This window comes from Cervus canadensis, chromosome 21 (genome assembly GCF_019320065.1).
Source record: "Cervus canadensis isolate Bull #8, Minnesota chromosome 21, ASM1932006v1, whole genome shotgun sequence".
In the NCBI taxonomy this organism is placed as follows: Eukaryota; Metazoa; Chordata; class Mammalia; order Artiodactyla; family Cervidae; genus Cervus; species Cervus canadensis.
Window position 1 is genome coordinate 45,290,300 of NC_057406.1, and position 16,709 is coordinate 45,307,008.

General features: G+C 36.6%; 1 protein-coding gene across 2 annotated transcripts in view; it reads left to right on the forward strand.

The window, feature by feature from the left end:
- NEDD1 (NEDD1 gamma-tubulin ring complex targeting factor) overlaps positions 1-11,726 on the forward strand; it is a 43,866-nt gene extending 32,140 nt beyond the window's left edge. For both annotated transcript variants that reach the window (XM_043440549.1, XM_043440550.1), the window contains exons 11-15: positions 648-850; positions 1,910-2,063; positions 2,925-3,081; positions 10,141-10,207; positions 10,658-11,726. In XM_043440549.1, the coding sequence (XP_043296484.1) occupies positions 648-850; positions 1,910-2,063; positions 2,925-3,081; positions 10,141-10,207; positions 10,658-10,762 (686 nt within the window). In that variant the 3' untranslated portion in view covers positions 10,763-11,726. The remainder of the gene's footprint in view (positions 1-647; positions 851-1,909; positions 2,064-2,924; positions 3,082-10,140; positions 10,208-10,657) is intronic.
- The last annotated feature ends 4,983 nt before the right edge of the window (positions 11,727-16,709 follow it).

Below are 16,709 nucleotides of genomic sequence, written 5' to 3' on the forward strand. Positions count from 1 at the left end.
TACACCTCAGCACGAGAGGCCGCTGCAGTGAGAAGCACATGTGCAGTAATGAAGACCCGGCACAGCCAAAAGTAAATAAATGAAATATTTTTAAAAAGATGGACGCCACGGTGTGTTTGTAACTTAACCTTGGAAGCGAGGTCCACCACTTTTGCCATATGCTCTTTGTTAGAAGCAAGTTCCTAGGTCCAACCCACATTCTAAGGGAGGTGACTATATGAGGCTGTGGATCCTTGGGAGGAGGCACCGTTCTTGAGGAGCCATCTTAGAGGCTGTCTACCAAGATCCACCACAGATTCATACCAAATTGACAGTTTTATCAAAAATTTTTATTGACTAAAACAGTCATCATGCTTTGCAGTTTTCAGCATATCTTCACATACAGTATCTCTTTTATACCTCATCTTTTAGGGCAGTGGATATCATCATTCATAAGATCACTTAAACAGTCACAAAGAGTTTTACAACTTTACCCCAAAAACTCAAATGAAGTAAGGGGTAGAGCTGACAAGTGAACTTGTCTTCTGAATCCAGATCCCATGTCTTCCTACTCTGTTAAAATATCTATTATGTTAAGTGCTTTTCTTAAATACCCAAGACTGGGGGACAGTCCATGTAAGTGCTGGCTTTTTTCTTTTCTTTTTCAGGCCTTGACTTTCTACCACAATTGAACTCAGTGTTTCCTCCAAGAAAAAATCCAGTAGTTTCAAGCACTCCAGTATTGCATTCTAGTCCTCTTAATGTCTTTATGGGGTCTCCTGGGAAAGAAGAAAATGAAAATCATGATCTGACAGCTGAATCTAAGAAAATGTATCTGGGAAAACAGGAATCTAAAGACTCCTTCAAGCAGGTATCTGCCTGTAAATGATATTGAACTCACTGCGTGTGTTTATTACTAGCAAGTATAATGCATCTCATCACTAGAAAGCAGGCAGCTGCCACTGGATATGTCTTAATTATTGACAGTGCCGTGCACTTACTAGGTGGAAAATATTCTTAAATCTTGATGTCACATGTTAGAAACTGAAGAACACTTTTGAAATCTGTCTTTGGATATGTTGGAGGTAACAGCAGGTATAATCTTACATTGTTTTTTCCCTAAGACAAGATACTTGATTTAACTGTCTGTAAGAATATTTTATCCCTGATTTCTTTTAGAATGTATTTTCATTGCAGCACAAAGCACCGAGTTGGTGATTCTTTACCCTAAGTCTTAGAGCAAATTGACAGTGCTGAGAATGTGATTCATCATCATTACCTTCTGCTGTAATCTAATAGGGTCTATTGTTTAGTATGTCTATTTCATATTTATCTTTTAGAATGGTATTGAAAAGATATTTAAGAAATATGAAAATTTTTTGACTTATTTTTCAAATATTCCTGACTACTTATCACATGAGAGTTTGGGGATTTATTTTTTATTTATTTTTTGGCCTGTGATTGCCATCTTAAATGATATTCAACAGCAGATTCTTAGTAAATAAGTTTTTCCTTGTCATCATCAAAATCATCAAAATTGTTTTTGATTAGTAAAGTTAATTATTTTGCCATAGCCCTAGCAACATTTTCTTTTCTCCTTCAAGATTCCTTTCTAGTCTTCCTTTTTCTGACCCTATTTACTGGGGAAAAATAGAGAAAAGTAGATACAAATTATATGGGTAATATGGATAAAACCAGAATTTTTTTAACTTTTTATTTTGTATTTGTAGCCAATTAACAAGCAATGCTGTGATAGTTTTAGGTGAGCAGCAAAGGGATTCAGCCATACATATACATGTATCCACTCTCCCCCAAACTCCCCTCCCATCCAGGCTGCCACATAACATTGAGCAGGGTTCCCTGTGCTTTACAGTAGGTCCTTTGGATAAAACCAGAATTTATATATTAATTATTTATTTTAAATGCGAAGTTTGCAAAGTTGATCTCCGGTGCTGAAACTGGAAATCTAAATGCCTCTCCATCATCTAACCAAACAAGAAGCCCTGAGAAATTTGAAAAGCCAGAAAAAGAAATTGAAGCCCAGTTAATAAATGAACCTCCAGGCAATGGATCCTCAACTCCAAGTAAGTACATAAAACTTCTGATGTTTGAGTGTTAAGTTGAAAACTCCCATTATTTAACTTGTAAAGGATAAGTTGACAGTGATCACAGATGAAAAAGTTAAAGGAATTTAAAATTTGTGTCACTTCTCTAGTGCATGACTCTCTTACTAGAAGACAATAAAATGAAAGGTTAAATTCAACCAGATTAATTTGGTACTCTTTGGGTATGAATTTCATTTTCAATCCAATATGTAAGTGTCTTGTCTACTGTGGTACAGATAAGAATATAATATAGGGTCATTAACTACCTGAAAATGTCTTTTTCTTTTTCCATATTAAAGTTCTGTCTATATAGAGTTCATGGCAGAGACCCTAAAAACTTGGTCACATTTAAAGCAATATTAGGTTTAGCAATGAGGAGCTGTTTTATATAAATACCTGTATTTTGAGGTTTCTGTGGATATATTGCATTAGCTTAAACTCTAGGGCTTTGCCTGAGAAGTACTTTACTCCTGTGTCCTTTCTGTTTGTTTCTAATAGTCTTGGTTTATCCAGCAGCTTGTCACATTCATTTTTTGTAAGAGAAAATGGTTCGGAGATCCTTTAAGACTTAACTCCACTGTCAGATGTTATTACATTAGACAGTTGGCAATTTATATATATATATATATGAATGACTATTAGAAATAATGTCATAGAAAGTTTCTAAGACTTGTATTCCAGACAGTGAATTTCTCTAAATGTCATAGGAGCACTGTTTTTTTTGGGGGGGGACGGGGTTTGCCAGTTGTTCAGGCTTTCTCATGCTAAATCATATGTAGAAGTATTTGATGTCTCTTAGTCCAAGTTGACTATTAATATTTTCTCAAATTTTTGTTTCAGATCCAAAGATAGCATCCTCTGTCACTGCTGGAGTTGCTAGTTCACTATCAGAAAAAATCGTTGATACCATTGGAAATAGTCGGCCAAATGCACCGTTGTCATCTGTTCAGATCCGTTTTATTCAGAACATGATACAGGAAACCCTGGATGACTTTAGGTAATTGGGAAATTACTCTTTCTATCTAGACTTTGACTAGCTTTTTTTGTTAGGTGTAAAACCGTAACTATGAGCAATGGTGGTGGTTACTACTTTTGCCTAGGTTCTGGGATCTGTAGAAACGTAGAAGACATGATGAGCTTTGTGAATCTTTAAGTGCCGAATTTAGTTTATATCAGCTAGGAAAAGGCACGTTTCCCTGGGGCAGTTATTAGAGGACTTGACAGTGTAGTGGCTGGCTGCCATTGTGAATTTTTTTATCATTAAAATGTGGACAGATTCTGATAGGCTCAAATAGGATTCCTACAATATTTATAGACCACCTGCTAACTATGCTATGTGCAGTAATGTGGTAGAGAAAGATATTTTTAAAGGAATTCTGAATATTTTCAAATAGAATGTGTCAGAATATACCTGGTCGCTCAGATGGTAAAGAATCTGACCCCAACACAGGAGACCCAGGTTCGATCCCTGGATCAGGAAGATCCCCTGGAGAAGGGAACGGCTGCCCACTCCAGTACTCTTGCTTAGAGAATTTCATGGACAGAGGAGCCTGGTGGGCTACAGTGGATGGGATCGCAGAGAGTTGGACACAACTGAGTAACTCACACACAGAAAATTATTAACACATAATTTTAAGAAGTTCTTGCCTAGATCTGCCCTTGTCTTCTCATTCTGAATTTTGAAGATTGTAAGAATGTTCTAGAGTGTTGGTTCCTTTTACGTGTCTTCTCAATAAATTTTGAAAGCTCTTTTCATGTTTTTTTTTTTCCCCTTTCTGACCCTTACTTACTTAGTACTCTTGCTCAGATTTGGAATATCATGAGCAAGAATGTTGGAGAAGATGTGCAGTTTTTGTTGTTACATGTTTCTTTTTAATGTTAAAAATGTTTTGAAAAAAATTTAAATGTTAACTATATTTTTAAAGAAAAATAATCATTTTGACTTTTTAAATTAATTAATTTAAATTGGAGGATAATTACTTTACAGTATCGTGGTGGTTTTTGCCATACAACAACATGAATCCCAGAGGAGGAAATGGCAACCCACTCCAGTACTCTTGCCTAGAGAATTCTGTGGACAGAGGAGCCTGGTGGGCTGCTGTCCATGGGGTCATACAGAGTCGGACAGGACTGAAGCGACTTAGCATGCATGCATGCATTGGAGAAGGAAATGGCAACCCACTCCAGTATTCTTGCCTGGAGAATCCCAGGGACGGGGATGCTTGGTGGGCTGACATCTATGGGGTTGCACAGTTGGACATGACTGAAGCAACTTAGCAGCAGCAGCAGCAACATGAATCAGCCATGGGTGCACATGTGTCCCCCCATCCTGAAACCCCCTCCTACCTCCCTCCCTACCTACATCCCTCTGGGTTGTCCCAGGTCACTGGCTTTGAGTATCCTGCTTCATGCATCGAACTTGCACTGGTCATCTATTTTACATGTGGTAATATACATGTTTCAATGCTATTCTCTCAAACCATCCCATCCTCGCCTTCTCCCACAGAGTCCCAAAGTCTGTTCTTTACATCTGTGTCTCTTGCTGTCTTGCATATAGGGTCGTTGTTACCGTCTTTCTAAATTCCATATATGTGTTAATAGACTGTATTGTTGTTTCTCTTTCTACTTACTTCACTCTGTATAATAGGCTCCAGTTTCATCCACCTCATCAGAACGGACTTAAATGTGTTCCTTTTTATAGCTGAATAATATTCCATTGTGTATATGTACCACAGCTTCCTATCCATTCGTCTGCCGATGGACATCTAGGTTGCTTCCATGTCCTGGCTATTGTAAGCAGTGCTGCGATGAACATTGGGGTACACGTGTCTCTTTCATTTCTGGTTTCCTCAGTGTGTATGCCCAGCAGTGGGATGCTAGGTATGGCAGTTGTTTCCAGTTTTTTTAACGAAATCTCCACACTGTTCTCCATAGTGGCTGTACTAATTTGCATTCCCACCAACAGTGTAAGAGGGATCCTTTTTCTCCACACTCTCTCCAGTATTTATTGTTTGTAGACTTTGATAGTGGCCATTCTGACCAGCATGAGATGATACCTCATTGTAGTTTTGATTTGCATTTCTCTGATAATGAGTGATATTGAGCATCTTTTCATGTGTTTATTAGCCATCTGTTATGTCTTCTTTGGAGAAATGTCTGTTTAGTTCTTTTGCCCACTTTTTGATTGTGTTGTTCATTTTTCTGGTATCATTTTGACATTTATAATGTGTCTCGTATGTATTGGTACTGAGGATACAGAAACAGGTGATCTGCACACAAAGACTTATATATAGTGTGTCCTGCTGTGATGTGTGTCTCTTTGATGTGAAGTAACTCGTTTGTAAATAGGGCAGTGATGACAGTATGATGAGGAAGTTTAGTTGGTTCATATAACGGCTACCAAAACAAAGAACATGAACACAGGTGGGGGCTGCAAGCCACCGATTTATGTCCATCTCTTTCTCTTCCCGTCCTCTTAATTTGGTTAGGCTATGTGCTGTGTGTTAGGAAGTGCTTATTTTGTGATTTTTTTTCCCCCATCTTTGGGCATTTTATTTTTGACTTCATGCTTGAGAGCCCCAGTCCTTCCTCTTATCTTCTTTCCCCTTTTATCAAGTAATCCTCACTTTTATTAGGGTAAAATCTTTGATTATTCAGTATTTAAGCTGTGCCAGTATTTTATTAGGATTTAATTGTTAGCGCTCTGGTTACAAAGTTTATATAGATTTTGAGTGATCTTTCAGAGTCCTTTTCCTTTAAATTCTGTTCTTTTCTTTTCTTTTTTTTTCTTTTTCAGTGTTATGGTAAGAATACTTACTATGAGATCTGCTCTTTTGGAATTTCAAGTGTATAGTGTAATGGTATTGCTAACTGTACACACGTGTTGAACAGCAGGCCTCTTGAACTTACTCATTTTGTGTAACTGAAATTTTCTGTTCATCAGTTAGCATCTCCCTGTTTCCCTTTCTCCCCAGCCCCAACACCCACAATCCTGTTCCTTGCTTCCATGAGTTTTCTTAGCTATCTGGTGACTATTTTATTAGACTTCTCGTGCACATGGACTATGCAGTCTTTGTGTCTCTGTGTCTGACTTATCTCACTTAGCATCGTGTCCTCCAGGTTCACCTGTGTTGCCACATGTCACAACTTCTTTCGTTTTCAGGCTGAATAATATTCCGTTTATGCATATGCCACATTTTAAAAAATCTGGTTCTATTATTTTCCATACATAGTTTTTAAAAATATGAGCTATTTCAGGAATGTGTCTGTGGGGAAAAAAATAGCAGAATTGTCTGGATCCAGCTAATATCTGGATAAGATGATGTGGAACAAAGCAGTGTTGAAAAGACAGAAAGGGAGCAGTTACGCTGGGGCAAATTTAGAAAGAAATCACTGTCCTGCCTTCAGCTTTCAGCTTGCGTTGTGTGCCTGTACCTAGGGAGCGAAGGCGGCTAGGGGCCCCTGTCCACTCTTCTTCCCCTCCATCACCCATAGGCAGCCTCTGCTTAGACACCCACTGAGGGCCTGGAATGACTCAGAGGATTTCTGTAAATTTAGCTGCTCTTACTTCAGCCTTTAGTAGGTCTTGCCAGCCAGACCTTAGAACAAGGTGCAGATGGGGCTCTCTGCTAGCTGCTCACCCTCAGCCCGGAGGCAACCTTTTCCGTGAGGGCTTTCATGCTTCAGGGGGGTCACTCAGTTCCCCTCTGCTGCCCTAAGTCTTCACCAGGCTCTGGGCACCTGTGCCCCAGGGGCGTGCTCTTTCAGCCTTCCTGCTTTGCCCCTAATTTGTACAGAGCATTCAGTGAGGGCCTGTGGTGAAAAGTTGTTGAGTGAATGGAGACTTCATATTTGGCTGGGAGTCCTTGGGATTCTAACCTCGCGGCAGCCTTCACTTGGCCTTTAAAAACCTAGAGAAGTTCCCTCTAGTTCCCCTTACCCTGTCAGTGGCAGCTTTCTGACCTCACCGCTGTTGTCAAGGATGAAAACAATTGTGGGTCTCTCTTCTTCTGGAGGGGCTCACCATTTTCTGGATTTAAATTCACTTAGATTTCTTTGTACTCTCAAAGTTGAATTTGTTTTCGAATGTATGATCTTATAGGTTATCTGGCTTGTGCTCATTATTAGAGTTGGAGAGCTTGCATCCTAGTCAGAAGTCTGCAGGTTTACTTCTGTTGTTTATCAAGATTTATGTTTCCTCTGGCAAGCAAATCGCTTCCTGGATTTTTAGTTTGTTTCTGGTTTTTAATCTTGGTGGGTCCTGAACTTTAACCTCCAATTCTAAAGCATCACAAGGCCTCCCAAATCCTTTTCTCCTCTTTAGGGGCCAGTTTATGTTTGGTCTCCTGCCATCTAACCTCAGTACAGGCACAACTTAGGAGTCAAAGATGTCTTGAGGGGGAAATTGCACAGTTTCAGGTTTACTTTCTCCTGGTACCCCCTGCCCAGAAACCTTGCAGCTCTGACTGCCTTGGGAGCTCTGAATTCTAATACTCCCCAGCCCAGTGAGACTGTCTCAGACTCTGGGCCACTGCTTTCCTCCCAGTCTCCCTTCCCCACACTGTGGAATCAGCTCACCCCCAGAGGTGAGCAGACGTAGTTGCGGAGCTTACCTAGTAGATCCCCTTGTTTACGGTAGCGCAGAGTCGGACACAACTGAAATGACTTAGCAGCAGCAGCAGCAGGGCTACCGGTCCTGGCTGCCTCAGTGGTTCTGTGGCGCCTTCACCTCTTGTTTCTGTTTCTTTGTGTTTTTAATACAGCATTTGTCATAGCTAAAAACAGGAGAGAAACTTTTTAAAAAGTACTTGTCATTGTTGCAATAGAAAGAATAAGATACTTGGGAATAAATCTAAGGATGGTAAAGATCTGTGTAGAAGAACATTTAAAAATGTGTTAGCACTAACAAACATGGGAAGATGTTGTGAGCCGTCAGTTCTTTTAAATTGGTCTACAAGGTTGAACGCAATTCCAATCAAATCCCAACTGGGCTTTTTGGAAGAAGATGATGAGATAATTCCAAAATGTATATGAAAAAAGGAAGATCTGAGAATAACCAAGGCACCAGAAAAGAATAAGGTTGAAGGGGACTAGTTTGTCAGATAGATAAGCTATAATTAAAGTAGTGTAGCATTAGCACAGAGTGGACAGATTTTGCAAAGGAATCAAATGTATCCCAAAGAAGCCTATGTATGTGTGGAAATGTGATATATCACAGAGGAAATGTATAGATCCCTGTTCCATGCTATTTAAAAAATCAGTTCCATACAGAGTAGAAGTTTAAATGGAAAAAGTTTAGGCATTGTAGGAGAATTTATATATGACTTCGGGTTTAGCAAGTTACTTAAATATAAGAGGGTACACTACCTATAAAAATAGATTGGTAAATTTACATTAATAGTAGGTTAGTAAATTTGAGAATGTCAGTAGGAAGTGTTCATCCAGGACACCATTAATAAAATGAAAAGACAAAAGATATCTGCAGTACTCATATAGCCAATAGAGGATCAGATTATGTAAAGAACTGTTATGAATAATTTCTTTTAAAAAGACATTCAATAGAACAACAGTTTAAAGACTTAGACAAGCATTTCACTGAAGAATAGTATATGAACATAGGTAAAGTTGCTCAACCCTGCAAATTAACCAGAGAACTGAAAATGCAATTGGTTACCATTTCATACCCAGTAGATGGAAACACAGTTGTAAAGTCTGGCATCACCAAGTCTTGGTGTGGATGTAGAGCTAGAGGAACTCTTTTTATTCTGATGATGAGCATGTCCATTGATACTACCACTTTGGAAAATAATTTGTATTATTTTGTGAGTCTGAACAGTGTATCTTTCCATCATACCTGTGACTCAGCATATCTTGGATATATTATCTACAGAAACTGGCACATGTGGGTTGGAAGACAGATACATTATTGTTTATAACAACATTTTAATAATAAACACTTATAAATAGCTCAATTTGACAGAAGAATGTACACTAGTACAGATCAATGAATTATAAATAGAATATGACCTTGAAAACATGATACTGGATTATTTGTAACTGTACACTACTCAGGACTACATAGGATATGGTACCCTTTTTGTAATGCTCAAAAGCAAGCATAACAAAAATACATTGACTACAGATTCTATGTCATGCAAAAATACATAAATACACACATATATATTTTAAAAAACATTTCTTTGCTCAAACAAATTCCAGGGAGTAGTGACTTCTTTCTTGGACTTCTCCCAGGAGTGAACTGAGCAGCACCACAGGAAGCGTCTGTGATTTTCACTATGTTCTAGCCCATAATTTCTGTGGCAGTGACACACAGATATTCCTTTTATTATTACATTTCATAACTTTTATGTCTTCTCTTTCTTTTTGGCCATGCCATGTGGCTTGTGGGATCTTAGTTCCCGACCAGGGATTGAACCCTAGCCGTGGAAGTGAAAGCCCAGAGCCCTAACCACTGGGCCACCTGGGAATTCCCACTCTTATGGTTTTGCAGGCATGACTTAATTGCATTTTCTTGAGTAAACCTCTGTTATAATTAGGATCTTTGCATTCTGCTGGAAGTTTTTTTTTTTTTTAAATAGCTTAAACGTTGATAATAGTTAAAACATTGTAACCTAGAGCATTATCTGTATTTCACTGTAATATAAACCTGTGTCTTTCCTTAATGATGATTTCTGTATTAAGGAACGTAGTGTAATGAGAGTTGCGGAGGTAGACAGCTGGGTGTATATCCTAGCTGTAACATGTACTAGTTGTGTGACTTTGGTCGAGTTACAACTTCTCTGTGACTCAGTTACATGGGTAAAATAGAGGTGGTAATTCTACCTCGTTGTGAAGAGTAAGTGAGTTCTTACATCTGAGTACGAGACACAGAGACTAGCACACAGTAAATAAACACTAGGTGCAGCGGTATCTTTACTATTATTATAATAACTGTTAACAGTAATGTGAGATAATAAGAGTATAGTCATTTTCTTGAGTGATTCTAGAATTGGTAAAACTGCTCTAATTCTAATAAACATTATATGTTCTCCCCTAGAGAAGCATGCCATAGGGACATTGTGAATTTGCAAGTGGAGATGATTAAACAGTTTCATATGCAATTGGTATGTATTGACATGTTTTATTGTAAGTGAGCATAGCTGTGGATCTAAAAAGTCCATGAAAGGGTGATGTATTCTTACTTAGTTATACCTAATTGCTAAGAAATAAAGAGTGTTTTAGAAATTTAGTAAATAAAATAGATTTTAACTAGTCACTCTTCTTTATAACCTGTGATAGTTAAGGCTACTTTTTCACAGCTATTTTTTTTTTTTTTTTGGGCAGTAAGTAAGCAAACACCTTTCCAAATGTGCAAATGTAAGCTTTCCAAATATGTAAATTTTACCAGTGCTCTTTCATTTATATTAGCAAAGTAGTAAGGGTGGTTAAATTGAGAAAAAAATTACTTAGTTAATCGAACATGAGAAAAATGATAGCTAAAAATGTGTAAAACAATGTCAAATATATGTGAAATGCCAGCAATTTGAAAAAAATTTTTTTTCCCCCTTTTCTAGAATGAAATGCATTCTTTGTTGGAAAGATACTCAGTGAATGAAGGTTTAGTGGCAGAAATTGAAAGACTACGAGAAGAAAACAAAAGACTGCGGGCACACTTTTGAAATTTCAGTGAATACTTTGATGTTTTGTAATTTGGGGAAGGTTCTGACAACACAGAACTACATGAAATCAGTATTGTTTTCATAACCTCTGGGAGAAAAAATTTTTTTCAGTAAAAGGGTGATGGGATTTTATACCAATCACTATTTCATCTTTTCTGTCAAATATATTTATATTTTTGTATTAAAAACTGTACACTATGTCATCTGCCTAAGAGGAAAGCCAACAGTCTTTATTTTATGGAAGCTTTGCCTATACACTAAGTGCCCTTTTTCATGAAAAAATTGTGCAAAAAAATAGGTGATGTATGTTTTTTAATCATCCTTTCTAAACATAATATTTTTGGTTGACAGTTGCCTTCCAATTTTTTTTGGATGTTTGATGATTAAAGAGTGTGATATGCCTTCTATTTTTATGGAGAAAGTAAGTTTAATTGGTGTTTTGTGTTTCTAAGCAATTGACTAATAAAACACAAAGTTGGTTAGTAATTATTTTGTTAACTTGGTTAAGTCAAGTATAACTATTATTTATTACTTGTACATTTGATAAGAAAATTTTCAGATTTTGAATTGCACAGATCACATTATATCTATTGCATTACTCTTTTATACTTCTAACTGATCACTACTCTGATTGATATTTTGTAGTTAATTTTACCTATGAAAACTTTTAAGGGTTTATAAGACTCAACCAGAACTGCGTATCTGCTGATTATCTCATTAATTAACAGCATAAAATGTATACTATAATGTTTTAGTCACTATAATTCAGCTTAGTAATCAGTGAAAATTTCATATTATACTAAGTATTACAGTATTAGTCCATTTTTTCTTCTCCCAAATGAGGTGTGGTTTATTTTGTTCTGTGGTTTATATCATTAACTTTCTTTAATCCTTTTCTGTGCTGTATGTAATATTTTTATATTATTGACCCACTATAAAATAAATAAAAATTTTTTTAAAAAAACAGGAAGGTTAATTGTCAAAAGAATTTACACCTCTTTGACAATAAGGGAATGTTGCATGCTGTGATCTACATTTTTAGTGGTATAAGATTAAGAGGGCCGCTGGCTTATTTGCCTCTTGTAGTCTCTTGTCCCAAAGATTTAAACTATACCTTGTGTATAGCACTCCTGCTCAATTTTAACTTTTGAGATGAAAGTATTTACTAAAATAAAAAAGAAGTCTAGCTGGATTACTAACTTCTTCCTTCTAGGTGATGAAAGATTTTAAGGATATATTTAGTAAGTGTAAAGTACTAACAATTACTTCAAGAAATAAATTACTTTGTCTTAGTGGAATACATTTGTATTAAAGCATAAGGGAGCTTCCCCGGTGGCACCAGTGGTGAAGAACCCACCTCCCAATTCAGGAGACATGAGACCCAGGTTCAGTCCATGAGCAGGGAGATCCCCTGGACGAGGGCAGGGCAGCGCACTGCAGTATTCTTGCCTGGAGAATTCCCGGAACAGAGGAGCCTGGCAGACGGCAGTCCATAGGGTTGCAGAGGGCTGGAGACACTGGAGTGACCTAGCACGCAGAGCGTGAAGGGACGCTAAGGTTAATCTCTGTTTCCCGACAGGTGATGAAAGCACTGTGGCTTGTAACAAGTTTTACCGCATATCGTTATCAAACAGATTTAGAAGACATGAAAGTGCGTTTTGCATTATCCGTCAGTATTTTCCTGTTGCCTTTTTCTGTAAATGCACATAATGTATATTAAAAGAAGTTAGATAAATAAAATAATTTTGGTAACCTTATGCATATAGATGAAACATTTTTTTGTCATGGAATTTAAAAGCTAAGTAAGTAGAAAAAGTTAAATTTTAAATGGTAAAAATGGGAAATCAGAAATTGAATTTTAGCCTCTAGCCAAAATAGAATAATAGAGATTAGATTTACACAATGCAACCAAATTTTAAAAAGACACAAAATACTTGAAATTCGAGTTTTCAAATACTGAATTTTTAAAAATAAACTCAACTTGGAATTCTTTACCTAGAGAAAATATCTTTAAAAATTAAAAGTAAAACTTCTTCAGACCTAGAAAGGTTGAAAGAATTTATCACAAGCTAACTTTTGCCCTACAGGAAACATTAAAAGTACCAGATAGAAATCTGCTTCTATGCAAAGGAATGAAGAGCAACAAAAATGGTAAATATGTTAACAAATATAAGGCCTTTCCCCCCCTTATTTTAAATTATCTTTAAAGGGTAGCAGACTATTTACTTTTTTTTTTTTTTGTGACAGTCGCTCAGTTGTGTCTGATTCTTTGAGAGGTCATGGCTGTAACCCACCAGGCTCCTCTGCCCATGGGGTTTTCCAGGCAAGAATACTGGAGTGGGTTGCCATTTCCTGCTCCAGGATTAGCAGACTATTTAAAGCAAAAATAATAACAATGTATTATGTGGTTAACATATACAGTGTTAACAAGTAAAGTGAAATGTCTGACAAGAGTATCTATCTTCAAGGGTGGGAGGAGGGAAATGAAAGTATACTACTCTAAGGTTCTTTTAACTGTGAAGCAGAGTACTACATGAAAGTAGGATGCTACAAGCTAAACATGTGTACTGTAAACCCCAAAGTAACCACAAAAGAAAAACAGTTCTAGTTAGTAAATCAACAAAGTTGATAAAATGTAGCCATTAAAAAAAATCCAAAAGAAGCAAAGAAAAGAACAAGGGGCAAAGAATAAATGGGACAACAGAAAATAAACAGTAAATGGTAGATTTAAGCAGCAATATCAATAATTACATTAAGTATAAATTATCAAATACCCTTATGAAATTGAATTTTTTTATCTAGCTGTATACTAAATCAATGAAATCCACCTTAAATTTGAAGATACAAATAGTTTAAATACAAAAAGTTGAAGTAAAGAGTTAGTACATATACTGAACTGAATGGAAATGAAAGCAGATTATCATATTTTGTGGGAATCAGCTAAAGCGGTACTTACAGGTAAGTTTATATCATTAAATATCTTTATTAGAAAAGGAAAAGGCTCAATAGCGTTAGCTTCCACCTTAAGTTAGAAAAATAGCATGTAAAAACCCCAAAGAAGCAAATGAAAAAAGATTAGAGAATACAATGCAAAACAAAAGTCAACTGAGGAAGTCAGTGAAAGTAAAAGCTAGTGCTTTGAGATCAAACCTTTAGCTAACCAGTTGAGAAACAAACAAAAAACCCTAAATTACCGGTATCAGGAATGAAAGTGACATCACTATAGAGATGTGATACTCAGGTATAAATTTGATCAAAGTTATGTGTGACCTATACTCCGAATTCTACAAAACATTACTGAGAGAATGTAAACCTAAGTAAATGATATGCCAGGTTCATAGACTGAAAGGCTCAACATTGTTAAATATCAGTTTTTCCCATATTGATTTTCCAATTCAATGTAATAATAAAAATTTTAGCAGAAACTATTTTTCTTTTCAGCTATGTCTAATTTAGCATTTACCTAATCTGGTAAGTATTTAATATCATCTATTATATTTTTCATCCTAGAATTTCCATTTTGTTATTTTTTAGTTTCTAATTCTCAGTGAAATCTCCTAATTCCTTAAGTATATTGATTTTAGTTTTTTTTTTAATTTAAAATAAATGGATTTTTTTTTGTAATCTATACTGAAACAAAACTAGAAAAAAGGTGTGAAGTACATAACGTGTGTATGTTTATCACTTACGATTAATTTGAATTTATCTTGAGAAAACAAGAACATTAAACAAATCAAGTAGTTTAAATCACCACATTAAGGATCATCTCAATAGATACAGAAAGGTATCTGATAAAAGTTATTAATGATTCATGGTAATCTTATAAACTGAATAGAAGAAATTTTCTTTATCCTGAGAAAATATATCAGAAACCTACTGCAAATATTTTGTTTTCTTTTTTAAATGAGATATAGTTAATTTTCAATAGTATGTGTTTCAGGTGTGCAACATAGTGATTCATAATTTTCAAAGATTATACTTCATTTATAGTTATAAAATATTAGTTATATTCCCTGTGCTGTATAGCGTTTCCTTGTAGCTTGTTTATTTCTTCTATCAGTTCAGATCAGTCAATCAGTCTTTGCCACCCTGTGGACTGCAGCACGTCAGGCTTCCCTGTCCATCACCAACTCCCAAAACTTGCTCAAACTCTTGTCCATCAAGTCAGTGATGCCATCCAACCATCTTATCCTCTGTTGTCCCCTTCTGCCTTCAATCTTTCCCAGCATCAGGGTCTTTTCCAATGAGTCAGTTCTGTGCATCAGGTGGCCAAAGTACTGGAGTTTCAGCTTCAGCACCAGTCCTTCCAATGAATATTCAGGACTCATTTCCTTCAGGATTGACTGGTTTGATCTTGCAGGCCAAGAGATTCTCAAAGAGTCTTCTCCAACACCACAGTTCAAAAGCATCAATTCTTTGGTGCTCAACCTTCTTTATAGTCTGACTCTCACATCCATACATGATTACTGGAAAAACCATAGCTTTAACTAGACGGACCTTTGTCGGCAAAGTAACATCTCTGCTTTTTAATATGCTGTCTAGGTTGGTCATAACTTTCCTTCCAAGGAGTAAGCATCTTTTAATTTCATGGCTGCAGTCACCATCTGCAGTGATTTTGGAGCCCAGGAAAATAAAGTCTGTCATTGTTTCCCCATCTATTTGCCATGAAGTGATGGGACTGGATGTCATGATCTTAGTTTTTTAAATGTTGAATTTTAAGCCAGCTTTTACACTCTCCTCTTTGACTTTCATCAAGAGGCTCTTTAGTTCTTCACTTTCTCCCATAGGGTGGTGTCATCTGCATATCTGAGGTTATTGATATTTCTCCCGGGAATCTTGATTCCAGCTTGTGCTTCATCCAGCCCAGCATTTCACATGATGTACTCTGCATATAAGTTAAATAAGCAGGGTGACAATATACAGCCTTGACGTACTCCTTTCCCAACTTGGAACCAGTCTGTTGTTCCATGTCCAATTCTAACTGTTGCTTCTTGACCTGCACACAGATTTCTCAGGAGGCAGATCAGGTGGTCTGGTATTCTCATCTCTTGAATTTTCCACAGTTTGTTGTGATCCACACATCTATGCTATTTTATACGTAGCAGTTTGTAACTCCTAATCCCCTGTGCCTATCTTACTCCCCCCTTAGTTATTTGCGAGTCTGGGTCTGATAACTAATACCTGGATATCCTGTGCTTTTGTTTCTATTTTACATTATTTCAGTTTTTGGTCACATTGTGTCATCTGTTCTTGAATATTTCTTTATTGAGTGATTGATCTCATAAAAAATTGTAGGAATTCTTTGAGTTTCAGTGCTATTATCGTCTGTCTGAGAAGTTTTACCTCCACTGTGGCAAGCAGCCAGGCTAGGGGAATGAGCATGCCCATGGCACCTTAATGCAATCAGGGATTGAGGTGCTTCCTAGTTGAGTTGAAATTTCTGGTTTATTCTCATGTTAAAGGTTTAACCCTTCAGAGTTCCAAACAAACTCTGGAGTTCGACAGGACTGTCCTACTTGGCAAGTTAGGAACTCTAATTTTTATCTCTCCAACTCTTCTTTTCAAGTTCTGCTTCTTACCTTATATCAATAAGGTTTAGATGTATTAGTTTGCAGTGGAAGTTAAAATGCCAGACAAGTTAATACTGTAGATAATCACTGTATATTTCTAGTAAAGAATTATTTTATATATTAAATGATCAAGTTCCACATATTTATCTTAGATGGAGCTCTTAAAGCCTACAGAGACAAAAAGATAAAGAGATAGTCTGTTCAGACTTAGATTATTTGTGGGAAAATCAAGGATGTAGCTATGGAAACTAGTTAGAAGTGCTGAAAGGAAAAAAAAAGTAGTTTGGTAGACCCAATAATTCTTAAAATGTGGTTTGGTGAGCCCTGAGAATTTCCAAGATTCTTTTGGGGGCCTGTGAGGTCAAAATTATTATAGT